The sequence below is a fragment of the Camelus dromedarius genome, chromosome 13 (genome assembly GCF_036321535.1).
Source record: "Camelus dromedarius isolate mCamDro1 chromosome 13, mCamDro1.pat, whole genome shotgun sequence".
NCBI classification, from domain to species: Eukaryota; Metazoa; Chordata; class Mammalia; order Artiodactyla; family Camelidae; genus Camelus; species Camelus dromedarius.
Genome location: NC_087448.1, coordinates 26,626,422 through 26,641,374, shown reverse-complemented (window position 1 = coordinate 26,641,374; position 14,953 = coordinate 26,626,422). Strand labels below are relative to the sequence as shown.

The window sequence follows — 14,953 nt, the reverse complement described above, 5'->3', positions numbered from 1 at the left end:
TCCTTTACTCCATTTCTTTCTCCTCTTCATCTATTTCCCTTTTTTTCTTCCCCATTCTTTCCTCTCTTTCTCTTATTTAAATGTAGTCAGGTTGAATATGACAAACTTCTATTAGACTGTGTCTGTGAGAGCAGACACTTTATTATACATACCTTTGTTCCCATATAGAGCCAAGTATAGGATTTATTTATGTATTTCTAATTAATTGATTCTAATTATAAGCAACTAAAGTGTTCATAAACATGTTTTTAAAACTGTCTTCACAACGATAACTTTATTTTAGGTTACTGTATTGTTCACATAGATTAAAAGTATTAAGTAGAATCATAGAATTTTCAGGGTTGAATGAGTGTTAGAAATTATTTAGGGAAATCTTCATTTTCCTAAAGAGAATAGTTAGTGAAATCCATTATCACTAAGGACTTGTATCACTATTCCTATGGCTGCTGCTTACTATCGTTATAAGTGATTATAATTTTGTCATACTGCTTTAAATTGAATTTCATGCACTGATGTTATTTATTGGAGGTGACAGTTACAAAATTATCATTGGGATTACCATTAATAAGTTTGTTATTATTAGCATGTGCATGTCTTGGAGAACTGTTGGGTTCAATTCACCCTTTATGGTATAATAGTGTTTGAAAGGGTGACTCAAAATATCTAATTTTAAGAAGATTACTCCTCTCTTTATTGGAATCTAGTCTAATAAATTAATATAAACATCTTTTTCTTGGCCACTTAAGCTATACACCATAGTGCTTAAGATCCCTGGAGTCTAGAACCAGATTTCCTGTGTTTGAATCCCAGCTTTGCCACTTGCTGGGTCCTGTTACTTAATCTCTTTGTGCTCGGACTCCTCATTTGTAAAGTGAGAATAATTACAGTAACTGTCACATGGGGTAACTGTCACTGGGAGATGAAATGAATTGATAAATATAAAGTGCTTAAAAGAGTGCCTGGCACGAAATAAGTGATACATATTTTAACATAATTTTTTTTTGCTTAAAGATGGCTAATAGGCCATGATAGTTTCCATTTAACTTGTCAGCCTAAGTGAGAGGACAGTTTATGCGCGACATCAGCTTCTGAGGCATTTATTTCACTCCTCTATATTTTAAAGTGGTTTTTTATTCCTTAGAGCTTACTCCTTCTAAGGAATTCTTTTACCGATGCCTGTCACCATACGTTTTCTTTTATACATAGTTCTTTGGGTGTTTTGTATGTGTTACACATTTTGTGTGTGTGTGTTCTTTAAAAAAAAAAACAGTTTGATCTAATAATTCTGCTTTCGTGGCTTTCAAATAATCAATTCCATGAGTCTGTGCTATGCAAATGAGGATATGTAAATATTTTAGATGTGCACTTACAGAAGCTCTGGAATGTAACCTGATATCTTGGTTATATGCTTCCACTTTACATGCCTTTAACTGACACTCATTTACAATCCTTTTCTAGATTATAGTTGATTAAAAGTACTAGGCCATATAAATCCAAGTGTGACCATACGTTGCTTTTAAGAATAAATGATCGCCCAGTAACGTGGTCTAAGTAAAATGTTCTCTTTTTCAATTATGTAGTCCTCCTCGCCATCCTCATCACAGCCTCATTCTAGCCACTGCAGAACGAAGGCCTCATCATTGTGTCACCATGCATCCCTGCCCTGGGTCAAACGTAACCATGTAGGCCCTGCAAAGGCTACCAGTCCATCTCTCCGTCTTCGTCGCTGGCGACCCTTCTTACGCCTACCATCTTTGGGTCTCCATTCTGTTGTAAGTGTAGTCAATCTTCCATCTCTTCTTCCAGTGACAAGGGCAGTCCATTTTTTTCCCTTAAACTTCTTCAGTCTTCAGAGTGCTTTTCTCTTGGTTCATCAGTCATTAGCTTGTTCTCCCCCAGTAAGATTGCAAGCATACCTCTGTGCTTTGCAGTCCAGCTTGACTTTCACCAGTGCCTTGGTGAACATCCATCTTTCCACCCCATATCTGGCCGACATAAGGGTCCCTGCCTCTTGGTGAGTGCTGACCGACATTCATGATAACGTTTAAGTTCCTGTCAGTTGTTAAAGTGACTATGTATATTCTCTTACCTTTCATCTTTCCAGTTTCATTTAGTTGACTCAGGTCAACAAATGCTGTGTACCTTCTGAGTTCTTTGCCATCTCTTACTTTTTTTTTTTTTTTCATGTTTCTGAACATGACATTAGTCTCTTGTCATGCTTGGGGTTACTTTACTTACTCTGTCCTTAATCTAATCCCTCATGGTGTAGGGTGTTTCATCTAAGCTATTTTATTCCCTGAGGTGGCTCAGGTACTTGGTTTAATCTTGATCCAATCTTCCCTGCCTATTCAGTTTCTAAAGATCTTTTCCAAGTAGGAGGTGAAGATTTTGCCCTTGTGAATTGATATAGGCTTCCCATAAATTTTATAATTTCTCCTTCCTAGGTTGGTAATATTAGCAGACTGTTAAAAAGTACATTTGTTCTTATAATCTTGCTATATTATCTTAAATGTTGAGACTGATGATGGAATTCTAACAATGCTCATAAATTGAAATAAAATGCAGGATTAGGCAACTACAACTCTTGTCTTTCTGATGTTTTAGAAAATGAGTGACAATGCCTGTAGTTTGGCAGAGCCTACCTAGAAGTGCTACATCTGAAAGATTTGGTGTATGGCATACATTTATAAGAAACTTCACACTTCGGTAAATCATGGTGACTTTTGAAGCCAGAGGAAGTCTGATTACACATACTTTAATGCTTAAACAAAATTAAAAGTTGATGTTAAACATTCTTTCCTTCCCCTTATTTACTGTCCTGGAGCCGTACTCAAACTATTAAGTGGAGTCGTGGCACTTTTCCTTAAACATCTGCTTTCACCAAATATCAGTATGGTCATCAACAAACTGGTGTCTCTCTGTTTCATTATCCTCATTGGGTCACAACATGCATTTGTCATTTTTATTTATTTATCCATTGGATATTTATTGCTTCCCTACTGTGCCATAGAGTAAAACTCTCATTTTGTAAATTCTGACTTGGGCACAATTGATTCCAAATAGGAATAAGTTCCTTTGTACTGAAAAAACATTCTAAATATAAATGAACATGTCATAAAAATTGGCATTCCCAATTTTGTATGTTTTTATGTAATGTTGATCTTTGCTCCATATAAATTCCATTGCTTTATAGCTTCATAAATGTTTTAATAGCCTTGTGGTTAAGAACATGTATTCTAGAATGACACTGCCTGGATTGGAAACCAGATTCTATCACTTACTAGCTATGTGACCTAGAGCATGTTAACAACACTTCTGTGCCTCAGTTTTCTTGAGAGTACAATGGCTATAGCTATATTATCTACCTTGTAGGGTTTATATGACAATTAGTTGGTCAGCTCTTATAAAGCACTTAGAACAGTGCCTGGCATATAGTAAGTGCCACAATCATAAATTTAAACTATATTTTTTTGTAATTTGAAATTTCTACTTAGTATTTAATTAGTTTCTATCTAGTTGATTTGTCATATCACTTGTTAATTCTTTGAGGTAGTAAGAACTGTTGTGTCCTAAATTAGGAAACTTTGTAAAAAATAACATAAAAATATGGGCAAAAATTTTCTAATCTGTAGCTTCTGGTTTTTGCCTTTTGTTATTAATTGGTCATTTTTTTTTGAAACAGAAGACTTTTTGGAATTTGCTTTTTATTTATTGTTCTCGTTTTTAGTGCAATAATGTTTAAGCGATTGGATAATTATAGATTGCAGACTCTGACTAGTTGAGTTGACCAAAGAAAAAGACTTGTAACATGTACTGAAGTTTTGTGGAAGGAAGTTTTGAGTATTTCTTATCTTTTATAATAGCTTGAAGGCTTTTCATGCCCTCTTTAGGGTTTCGTAGTTTTGGATAAAAGCTACAATGATCCACAATTTTGAGTAACTAGATTTAGTGATTTCTGTCATGTGATAATGTAGTGTTAATAGTGTAATAGTGCATAATATTTATATGATACCAGTTTACTAAATAGTTTCAAACATTTTATTTAAATCTCAAAACGGATAAGAAACCCATGCTCACTGGGGTTGGGTACATAGTCAGATCTCTTGATTCCAGTTTTATTACTTTTATCTCTAGTGCAGTTACATTTACTGACAAAACATGAAAAATAGAAGCTATAAAATGTATTATTCTTAAGAGACTGTGTTAAGATAAGTAATTTTAAAAACACAATAGGTCAAAAGATTGAAAATACTTGATATCCTATTGAAAAATTGTGTTTTAAAATGAATAAATCAAGCCCCTTTCCTAGTTGAGTAAAGAATTCCTTCCAGTATTTTTGTTATAGAATTGAAGTTATAATTTGTAGAATTGCCTAGATTTAGCTTTGAAAATGGAGTTCTCTTCTGGTCATTGGTAAAACGAGGGTATTGGATTGAGTGATCACTAAAATTTGTGATTCTATGACCAGGAAAATAAGGGAACTCATCACTGTCTTTAAGTGTTTGAAGAAATATCACGTTGAAGAGGGATTAGACTTTTTTAAAGATGATGGAAAATATTGGGACACATTTTTTGCCTCAGTACGAGGGATAATTTTAACAAAACTGTCAAAATGTAATGGACTTCCTGAAAACCTGGTGACAGTTCCCTGTTGTTGGAGCCACCACTAGATGGGGCTCCAGTAGAGAGGAGACTAGAATTGGAGCAGCTGTAAAACCACATGACTTTGATTCCTGCCAATTATGGAATTCTTTAGTTCTAGGTTGAATTTAGGAAGAACTAGTCTACCACAACAACTTATGTTATGTTTCTCCCATTCGTAATTTGAGGGAAATAATCTCTGAAGAATGATGTGAGATTAGGTGAGTCACTATCGGTAAATGTTTTGGAAGTATCCAGTAAAGCCAAGAGAGCAATGTTTATTCTGTGTCTCTCAATTTCTGCATCTGAAAACCTCATATTCCTTAAAACTTAAAATTATACACTTGCTTGAAGGTGAAAAAATAAAAATTTTAGAGTTAAGATACTGTTGTGTTACTTATTGGATAATAAATAATGTGAGGCATAATTTGATGTGTGCCTCTTTAAAACTTTTTACCTCTAAAATTTGTCCTTGCATTTAACAGTAATTATATTTCATTTAAAACTGTTTAGATTTGCTATATAGCTAACAGATATTAGTACTAACTGTGTAGTCACTGTGTATTGTAGACAGTGCCCCTTAATCATGTACTGACTTTGCATAAGTTGTTTGAATGTCTAAGGAATGGAGCACATATTGCTTGTGCAAGATGAATGTGGTAAGCTGAAAAAAACCTAGGTATAGTTTTAATTTCAGATAGTTCACTAAGAAAGCAAGAGAAAAAATCATAGGCTAAGTTAATTTTATTGTAATTTGCTTGTGCTCCCCTTTTCTCCTTTCATCTTTTGGGGTGTTTTCCTGCTTCTATTCATTTTTAAACTTTTTGAATCTAAGATTAATGAAAATACTTGTTTTATTCTAAAACCATTGCTTTGCTCAAAAAATGAGATCATCAAGGTTAAATCAGTAAGGGAATTACTCACTTTCTTGATGTCTTAAAATTTAATTTGAAAAGAATTTCTTTAACTCTGTTTAGGCTATTGTTAAATTTCTAAAAACGTTATTATTTCAAATTTCAAAAATTAGATTAGTTCATGCATTCATTTCCTTTGGCAAGTTTGCATTGTGCATCTACTGTGTAACAGGTGTTGAGCTAGATGCTGGGGCTTCCCAGGTGAACACAATTTTAGGTTTTTAGATCAGTTGAAATTAAGAAAGATGCACTTTGAGTCAGTGTTTTCTTTGTTGATGGGTGAGCACATTGTTATAAATGTAAGCTTGTTCACTCTTTATCCATCATATCAAAGATTAAGCCTTGAATTATAATGGGTAAATGTTTCTCATGTCATTTAATATTATTTGTATGTATTTACATGTACTTGATTGATTAACATATATAATATGTATTTTCCCCTCCTATTCCAGGCACCAAATATAGATGAAAAAGTAGATCTTCATTTTATTGCGTTAGTTCATGTAGATGGGCACCTCTATGAATTAGGTAAGAAATACTTTAATTTATTCTGGGGAGAGAAATAGTAAATGGGAAAGACTATGATAAACATGACTGTTGAAAAAAAAAACATGACTGTTGATATTGATTGTATTTACTTAAATTAACTGATTACCTTATGACATTGAGTTGGAAAAATAAAAATATTTTTGGTGTTCAGGTAACTTATAATTCAAGGATGTTTGCATACCACTTTTGCATTTTAGCAAAGCAGGAAAGTAGAAATCATTACAGGAAACTCTTGTATATCATTTCAGCAGTCTTTACTAAATTTTTGAGTTGGTTATTATCAGCGTCTTGGATGGACCGTTTTGATCCTGGAGCTAGTTATAAAACATAGTATAATATTCATAATGACTGGTTTTTGTATTCTGTAATGAGTAGCGCTAGTTTTCAGGCTTTTGTTCTATCCCTTTGTATCACATCTGATTTTTAGAAAGCCCTTACAGGAGTCTATGTTTTCTGGCAACAGTTCCCTAAGGCATGTGTCAAAGTACCCATGATTAATTACTTGGTATTTTGGCCTATACCTGCACTTACGTTTTAAAAAGTTTAACTATTGGTGGATTACTTCAGGGACTATTTGGAGGAGAGCCTGATCATTTTAATTGATTCATTCAGACAGAATAAACTTGTTAATGATTCTTTCTACTATAAGTAGATAGTACTTATAAGGCCTCCTTGTCCTTCTCCACAAGACCTTCTTGGATTAAAAAAGGCCAAATAAACAGAAAAGTGATATCCTTTTCAGTTTCTAGATACCATGATTTTTAGTTCTCTTTCTTCTCATTTGCTGTTAAATGTTAACTTTACACTTTCATTTTCCTAACTGAAAGACAAGAGTTCTGAAAGGACTCTTAACTGTGACTGTAAATGTGGTCCATAAAATTTAGATGGATTTTATATTTGGAATATGACAACCGAATAATACACTTTATTTTTAAAAAGTAGCTCCATTAAAAGGGACCAGGAAAGGAAAGGACATAGTATTTAAGAAGTATACAAGCCTGTGGGTTGTCTACAATAGTAGAGTGATTTGAGTAGGAATCAAACTAAAATGAAGTCATTGTTACGGGAATACGCAATAGACCCCACAGAGCAGTTTGGAAGGGTGCTTTGTTAACTCAGTCTCTAAAATCTAGATAGAGATAAGATGTAAAGGGATTGGGGATTCCAAATGCCTGACTGATTGCTGGAAGCTAGTTTCTGCCCTGGATTTTGAAAAATAAAGAATAACTAGTAGAATTAGAAGCACAAGGGAGTGCTGAGACTTACCAGACACATTCTCTTGGCTTCAATAAATTTCGATTTAGGAAAGGCCAGAGAAACAATGAACGTGATCCATAACCAGAGACTGTAAAAGTAACGGTGACTTTCAGAATGAGAGACTTAATAATAGAACAAACAATCACATCTAAACAACATGCAGGAGGAAAAAATCTCTGACCATCTGATTAGGAAGGAACGAGTTGTCTAAAAACCTCAGTTTGACTCCTTAGCGAGCTCTCTGAGCTCAGAGGCTAAAAGGGCAGTAGAGGGAAAGATATACATCGAGGGTAAGCTACATAGGAAGCACTGGTTCTCTTTTATAGCATGCAAGGTCAGCACAAAAGAATTTAAAATCAGTTTGAAGTAAGAGCATCAGAGAAGAAAGGCAGAACTACTGAGGTCTTGTGTAGTTCAAGTATTCTTTAGCAGGAAGACTGATCAATATGGCTGATGGAGAGTTAGAGCCCTTTGGGGATTGCATTCTTTAAATGAGCTTAAAGCATTTCAGAGTTCTAAAGAATAGCCTTTATCTTTGAGATGTCCTCGAGGACAGGGGCAAATGAAGATGGGCAGTTGCTGACTCATTGCAAGAGAAACCTGCGGTAGCCCTGATGCGGATTCCTAGTAAATTTAAAAGGAATGTTGAGCAAGAGGAGTGTTGAGTTAGTGAATAGGAAACAGTGGTTAAAAGAACAGCATATGGTTTTTAAGAAAAAATCATCTCTAAGTAACCTTATTTTTAAAACAAGGCTGTATGATTGTGGACGTGGTGCAAGTTAATTTCTGCAGGACAATTATTTAACAAAGGGTAGTGATAGTCTTTAATGTATTCATTCCGTACCTAATAGTAAGGTTAGTGGTGAAGGGACTGAGTTGTTCATATGTTATCAGCCCTTGTCCTTAGGGCGTCATGTAGTTCCTGGCATATGTCCTTTTGATTTGTCCATGTCATTCTCTGAGTACTTTCTTTCTAGTAGAACATTCCCTGGCTCAACTATTATTTTCCATGCACCAGCTCTGTGTTTAGCCACTTCTCCAAGGAGCCCTGGTTCCTTTTATTGGAAAAGGATGATTAGAACCAAGATCTGGGTGCTAGATGTACTCATTGCTACTAAGATGCCATTACTAATAAGAAAACAAATATGTGTACGTATATGTATGACTGGGACATTGTGCTGTACACCAGAAATGGACACACTGTAACTGACTGTACTTAAGTGAAAAAAAATATATATATAAATAAAAATAAAATTAACACAAAAGAAGAAAAAGATACCATTACTTTTAGGCCCTCTCAAAGGACAGAGGTAGGAAATATTTATATACTTTGTATTTGTAGGCACATGTATGTGAATATGGGTATGTATGCACATACATCTGTTTCTCTGTATATTAGAAAGTATTTATTTAGAGCAACATTTCTAATTCTAATCTAATATTACACAATTTATTCTAGTGTTCTCCATGTTTGTGACTTCCTTTTCTGAACGTGAGAAATCTAGATCTCATTATCCTTCGTTTACTTCTGATTTACCCATTCCCCTGGTATATAAACAAGCTCTTGGCGACCGCAGCGTAACGCGCAGTTCCAGATGCACAGCTTCCCGCCCCCATCTGGCACACTGATCCTGGCCTGGCCCAGGCAGAGAGCAACAGGTCTCCAAAGTGTGTAGCTGCCTTCTTCCTGGTATTGTGCACGTTCCGGCTGCCTCAGCCTCCTTGAACTCTGCTCTCTTTCTCCTCGGCCTCCTAAGTGAAACTGCGGGAGGCTGCCTGGGCTCCGCTTTCCTGCGCTGGCAGATAACTGCCGTTACTGTTAGGCTTACCTAACACTTCTGGGCTACCTCTTTCCCGGTGTCTAAAAACAACTGTTTCAGATAGTTTGTCCAACTCTTTAGTTGTTTCCAGTGGAAGGACTAGTCCAGAATATTATTTCATCCTGGCTGGAGGTAGAGGTTACCTAAGTATTACTCCTTGGCTTCTCACAATGAAGATAAGAATGTAGCTTTCCTTTGTCACCCTCTTTACTTACTTTTCCTTCCCAGTCACAAAACATATACTTTACATTTTTCTGTTCTTCCAGTATTGTTATAGTTTATATTCTTATGACTACAGAAGTATTATTCTCAGATGAGCCATAATTAAATGTACTTTTTAACTTTTAAATTTCTCCAGATTTAATAATTGTCCTGTTTTGCTTTTTGGTTTGTTTAGTTAACTTTCACTCATATTTTTCTTTAAAAGTAGTATCTTTTAGTCCAAGTGTATCGCTATGTATGTGTATTGATTCAAACGTTTTTATTATGTTTAGAAGCCATGAAATTATAGAGGGGATTGTGTTTTAGGGCTTGAAGTTGAAGTGCCGCTTATAAAACATCTGAAATTATAGACTTGGATACAGAGTATCAGTTAACTTTGGCTTAGCATGAGTTTACATAATTCTGGACTTTTTCATTTTTTTCATAGTATTGAAAAAGTACTAGTTTATTCAAAGTGATTATAATTATTTTTGGTGGTCAGCAAAATAATCCTAGGCTATTTAGATTGTTGCTCTCTACCCCTGCCTTGGGGCATAATTGGCAGTCGTAATGTACAAACGTTGTGGTGGCTCCCTTTCATTGGTATAAACATGTCAGTCTAAGGAGCCTTCTGATTTTGCTTTTAAAGTAAAGAAAAATTTTTTATATTTCTGTGTGTTGTAACTTTTAAAAAACTGACTTACTAATTTTGCGTATTCTTTTTAGGACATTAAAGCCAATAGTATTTATTTCTAATAAATTCTGTTAATGAAGATAATTTAGGCTTTCAAACATGGAAGCAAGATTCTAATAACTTTTAGTGTTAAAAATATAGGTCACACACTTAAAATGATTGTTTTAGGATATATTATATGATCTTTTACTTTTGCCTCACTGTGGGAGAGGAGAATGGAAGTTGCAAGTACATTATCCTGTCATTTTAATTAAGGGAAACTAGAGAGACATGACCACTAAGTAGAATATGTGATTCTTGACTAGACCCCACATAAAACAAAAACCATGGCTAAGGATACTTCTGGGGTCAGCTGGAAAATCTGCACATAAATGTTAATTGTTGATATGTTGAAAGAAAGAAAAAAGAGGAGAGGAAAGGAAAGGAAAAAGGAAAAAAAAAATGAAAAGAAAAAAGGGCATTCAGCTAACCATTCAACTGTTTGTCTATTTTCCACAGATGGACGGAAACCATTTCCAATTAACCACGGGGAAACTAGTGATGAAACTTTATTAGAGGTAACAATAAAACTTGCTGGCCCACCTTTAAGTATCATTAATGCTCTTGTTAGCTTTAAAACATCTGTAAAGATAACTGGTATACCATTTCTCTGTATTTCTCCTTGTCCTTGTTCTCTTGAGAAAATCCAAGAAGAAAAATTGATTTAGTCTTAAAAATCTACAGCAGATAAAGAGGTGTGCAGAGCTCTTTGTGTGAACAAGTATCAAGTTTGGAAAAGAAGAGAATAGTATTGAAAGAGTTGCATATCTTACTCATATTTCATTAACCTTAAGGTATCATTTGTATCTTGATCCTGATTTTAGAGATTTTGAAACTTATGAATAAATTTTGTGGTTTGGAATCAATGAAATATGTAATTTTCAGTTTAAAAGTTTCTCAAAAGCATTTTAAGAAAGAACGCTTCCTATATCTTATACTTTTGTACTAAGCAAATGAGGCCACCAACCATGCACTTTTCTGGTGTCCTTTATTTTTCATTTGAGAAAAGAAGTCTATGGTATAAAATTGGTATGAATTAGGAAAATATCAAACATTTATTTATCATTTGTAAGTAAAACACATGTTTATAATCTAAAAGATGTTATATGTTTTTTTCCCTGTAGGATGCCATAGAAGTTTGCAAGAAGTTCATGGAACGTGACCCTGATGAGCTGAGGTTCAATGCCATTGCTCTTTCTGCAGCATAGCTTGTCCAGAAGGGAAGCACCAAATACTGTATTATTTGCAACAAAGTTCAATTTCTTCTCCCATACACTAACTCAAAAATTTTGATATTTTCATTAACTTGACTGATTAAACTTTATGTGAATTAAACTTTGACTTAATCTGTGTTTTATGTTATTTTTGCCCCAAATTAAAGCTGCAGTTCTTTTCTCGACTTTCTTTCTTGTGAAGGATTTATGTTATTGGATGACTAGCAATATCTCATTCTCTTTGAACTTCATGGGAGATTTTGTACTGGGACACAGGCATCATTTCCTTATATCATATATGTTAACGTATTTATTTAGCAAACATTCGTTTAGCATCTGCTTTTAATGAGCTGAATGGATACTTTTCTAGGTGCTGGAATTCAGCAGTGAACACTATGGACAAGATCCATAGTCTTGGAGCTATGTTCTTGTGAGAATAGACAAATAATAAGGATGTTAATAAGATGCATACCAATAATAGCTGCTATGCAGAAAATTAAAGCTGGAATTTTGTTAGAATGATTTGAGTGGATACTTTAGATTTTTGTGGTTAGGGAAGGCTTCTGTGAAGGTAACTTTGAAGTTGAGCTCTGAATCAAAGTAGCCAGTCATATAAAGGTGGTGGGGAAGAGCAGAGGGAATAATAATGCAGAGTCCCTAAAGTAGGCAAGTCTCCCTGTGTTGTAGTACCAGAAAAAAGATTCATATGACCAGTGCATTGAAAATAATGGGGAAAATATCAAGAGAGAAGGTCAGAGGAGGGGCTTACTGATACAGGAACATAGGAAAGCGCATTTGCATTTATTGCAGGTGTGATGGTAACCATTGGAGGATTTTAAGCAGGAGATTGTTCTGTTTTGGTTTATAATTTTGGATCACTGACTATTCTGTGGATAATGTATTGGGGAGGGGGATAAGGATGGAGGTAAGAAGACATGAGGAGCCCACTGCTTGAGGTCAGTGAGAGGTGGGATGGATAGGGTCTTAAAATTAGTAATTTAGACTGAGATGTGTGAGTGAATTTGGGATGTATTCTGAGGAAGAAAAGGCTTGAGTCTTAAAGGATAGGTAGAGGGCAGTGGGAAGGTGGAAGAATATTTACAGAGTTAGGTTAAAACACAGGGCTGGTATGATGGCAATATCCCTTATCTTTTTAGGAGAATATTGGTTACACAGGTAAACATTTACTGAAACTCACTGAATTGTTACGTTGTTGTATTTTACTTCAAAAAAGAAAAGAAAAAAAAGAGCAGGGATGGGTTGGAATGAGTTTAGCAGTTAGAAGAAAGACCAGATTGATCCAGAATGAAGTTCTGAACCCATAAAATTGAATGTAGATGTTTATACATGCTTCACTGAGTTAGGGTAGATGCCTGAGGCAGTAACTTAAGGGATGTTTTAGGAAAAGTAATAGGGCAGTGGCTTGCTGAATGGATGTTATTCTAAGTACCTGGGAACTTGTTAGAAATGAAGAATTTCCGACCCCACCCTAGACCTACTAAATCAACGTGCGTTTTCAACAAGATCCCTGAGTGACTCATACTAAGTTTGGGAAGCACTGGCTTAGAAAAAATAAACTATAATGGTGTAGATCACTTTGGACTAGTCTTTTAAATTTACTGCCCATGTATGGTGGAGAGGACCTGAATGAACTGTTGGCAACGGGCATGAAAAAATAATCTGAAACAATCCTATAAACTAACAGTGTTTAAAGATGGTGCTTTTATTGTGACAGTAACAACCACCAAGTGTTCTATTCGTCTGTTAGAGTGTTTGCATTTTGTACTCACATCTATCTTGTGTATTGTCTTTAATATTTTAAATATTCCTAAGCAGTGTTCTGCCTGTTGCCTTGTTGGAGTTCTTCTGTATAATTTCTTAATAGATCCTTGATCAATGACATATTACCAAGAATTGACCTAGTTTCTCAAAATTCACTAGGAGGAAAACTAACTCTTTAAAGAACCTTTATTTTTTATTGAGGTATAGTTGATTTACAGTATTAGTTTCAGGTATATAACAGTGAGTCAAAATTTTTATAGTTTATAGTTATAAAATATTGGCTATATTTCATGTGCTGCACCATATATCCTTGTAGTTTATTTATTTTACACATAGTAGTTTGTACCTCTTAATCCCCTATCTTCCCTCTTCCCCACTGGTAACCTCTAGTTCTCTGTATCTCTGAGTCTGTTTCTGTTATGTTCATTCCTTTGTTTTAGTTTTTTAGATTCCACATATAAGTAATAATATACAGTATTTGTCTTTTTCTGACTTATTTCACTAAGCATAATACCCTCTAGGTCAATCTATGTTGTTGCAAATGGTGAAATTTCACTCTTTATGGCTGAATAGTATTCCATTGTATATACACCGCATCTTTATCCATTCATCTGCTGATGTACACTTAGGTTGCTAACATATCTTGACAGTTGTAAATAATGCTACTGTGAACATTGGAGTGCATTTATCTTTTGAATTAGTGTTTTTATCTTCAACTATTCACCCAGGAGTGGAATTGCTGGATCATATAGTAGTTTTATTTTTAGTTTTTTGAGGAACTTCTATACTATTTTCCACTATGTCTGCATCAATTTACATTTCTACCAACAGTGTACAAAGGTTCCCTTTTCTTCACATCCTCACTAACGTTAGTTATTTGTGGTCTTTTTGATGATAGCCAATCTGACAGGCATAAGATGATATCTCATTGTGGTTTTGATTTGCATTTCTCTGATGTTGAGCAATGTTGAGCATCTTTTCATGTGCTTGTTGGCCATTTATACATCAAGTTGTGGGTCATTTCTGTATATTGCCATTAATGACCATAATATATTTGTGGAGAATGGGACTAAAATGATACTTAAGATGCTTTTGCTTGGTGAACTTTTGAGAATTGACTAAACATCACCTTTCACCAGGTATAATGATTTGCTTTAAATTATTGAAACAGAGGAGCATTTATGAACTCTATAATATTTAACCACAAATATTTTCTGTGTTCATTTGTGACTAAAATAGAAGTTACCTGTATTCTGTGGTGAATCAAACTTTAATATACCTTAAATGAAAACTAATTCTGTATAAAAATTGTTCAAACAAATCTGCTTTAAATTTAGTTTCCATCTTAGATTTGTATACAGTGCTCATTAGGTAAGATTTATAATTGGGTTATGTATAACATACAACCTGCTTATTTCATTTAGAGAAAATAATGTGGTTTAAGAGAGATTTTTAGTCATTAATGCTTATCTAATAGCTTTCAAAAGAAGCATCCATAGACTTCAGATTCCTATATTGAGGCTTGTAAGAAAATTGCAAAGAGGCATATTTTCATCACTTTTTAAAAACTTCTATTTATAGAAATGTAAACTTTACATATATGTATATAGGTATGTATATACCCACATGTGCAAATATATGTGCATGTATGTGTGTATACATTATCTGAAAACTAACAAGTATATATATGTATAGGCATATGTATATACATGCCTATGTATGCATATATGTGTATACGCATATATGTACATGTATATATATGCACCCACTTTCATAACTTGAATAGGAAAATAACTTTGATCTAAATTCTCGTATTATTAAGATTCTTGACTGAAGTTAAAG

General features: G+C 34.3%; 1 protein-coding gene across 1 annotated transcript in view; it reads left to right on the top strand.

Annotated features, from left to right (window-relative positions):
• The window catches only part of UCHL3 (ubiquitin C-terminal hydrolase L3), a 36,210-nt gene extending 24,760 nt beyond the window's left edge, over nucleotides 1–11,450 (top strand). The window contains exons 6-8 of the mRNA XM_010995013.3: nucleotides 6,008–6,083; nucleotides 10,575–10,633; nucleotides 11,240–11,450. Coding sequence (XP_010993315.2) covers nucleotides 6,008–6,083; nucleotides 10,575–10,633; nucleotides 11,240–11,323 — 219 coding nt within the window. The 3' untranslated portion in view covers nucleotides 11,324–11,450. The remainder of the gene's footprint in view (nucleotides 1–6,007; nucleotides 6,084–10,574; nucleotides 10,634–11,239) is intronic.
• The last annotated feature ends 3,503 nt before the right edge of the window (nucleotides 11,451–14,953 follow it).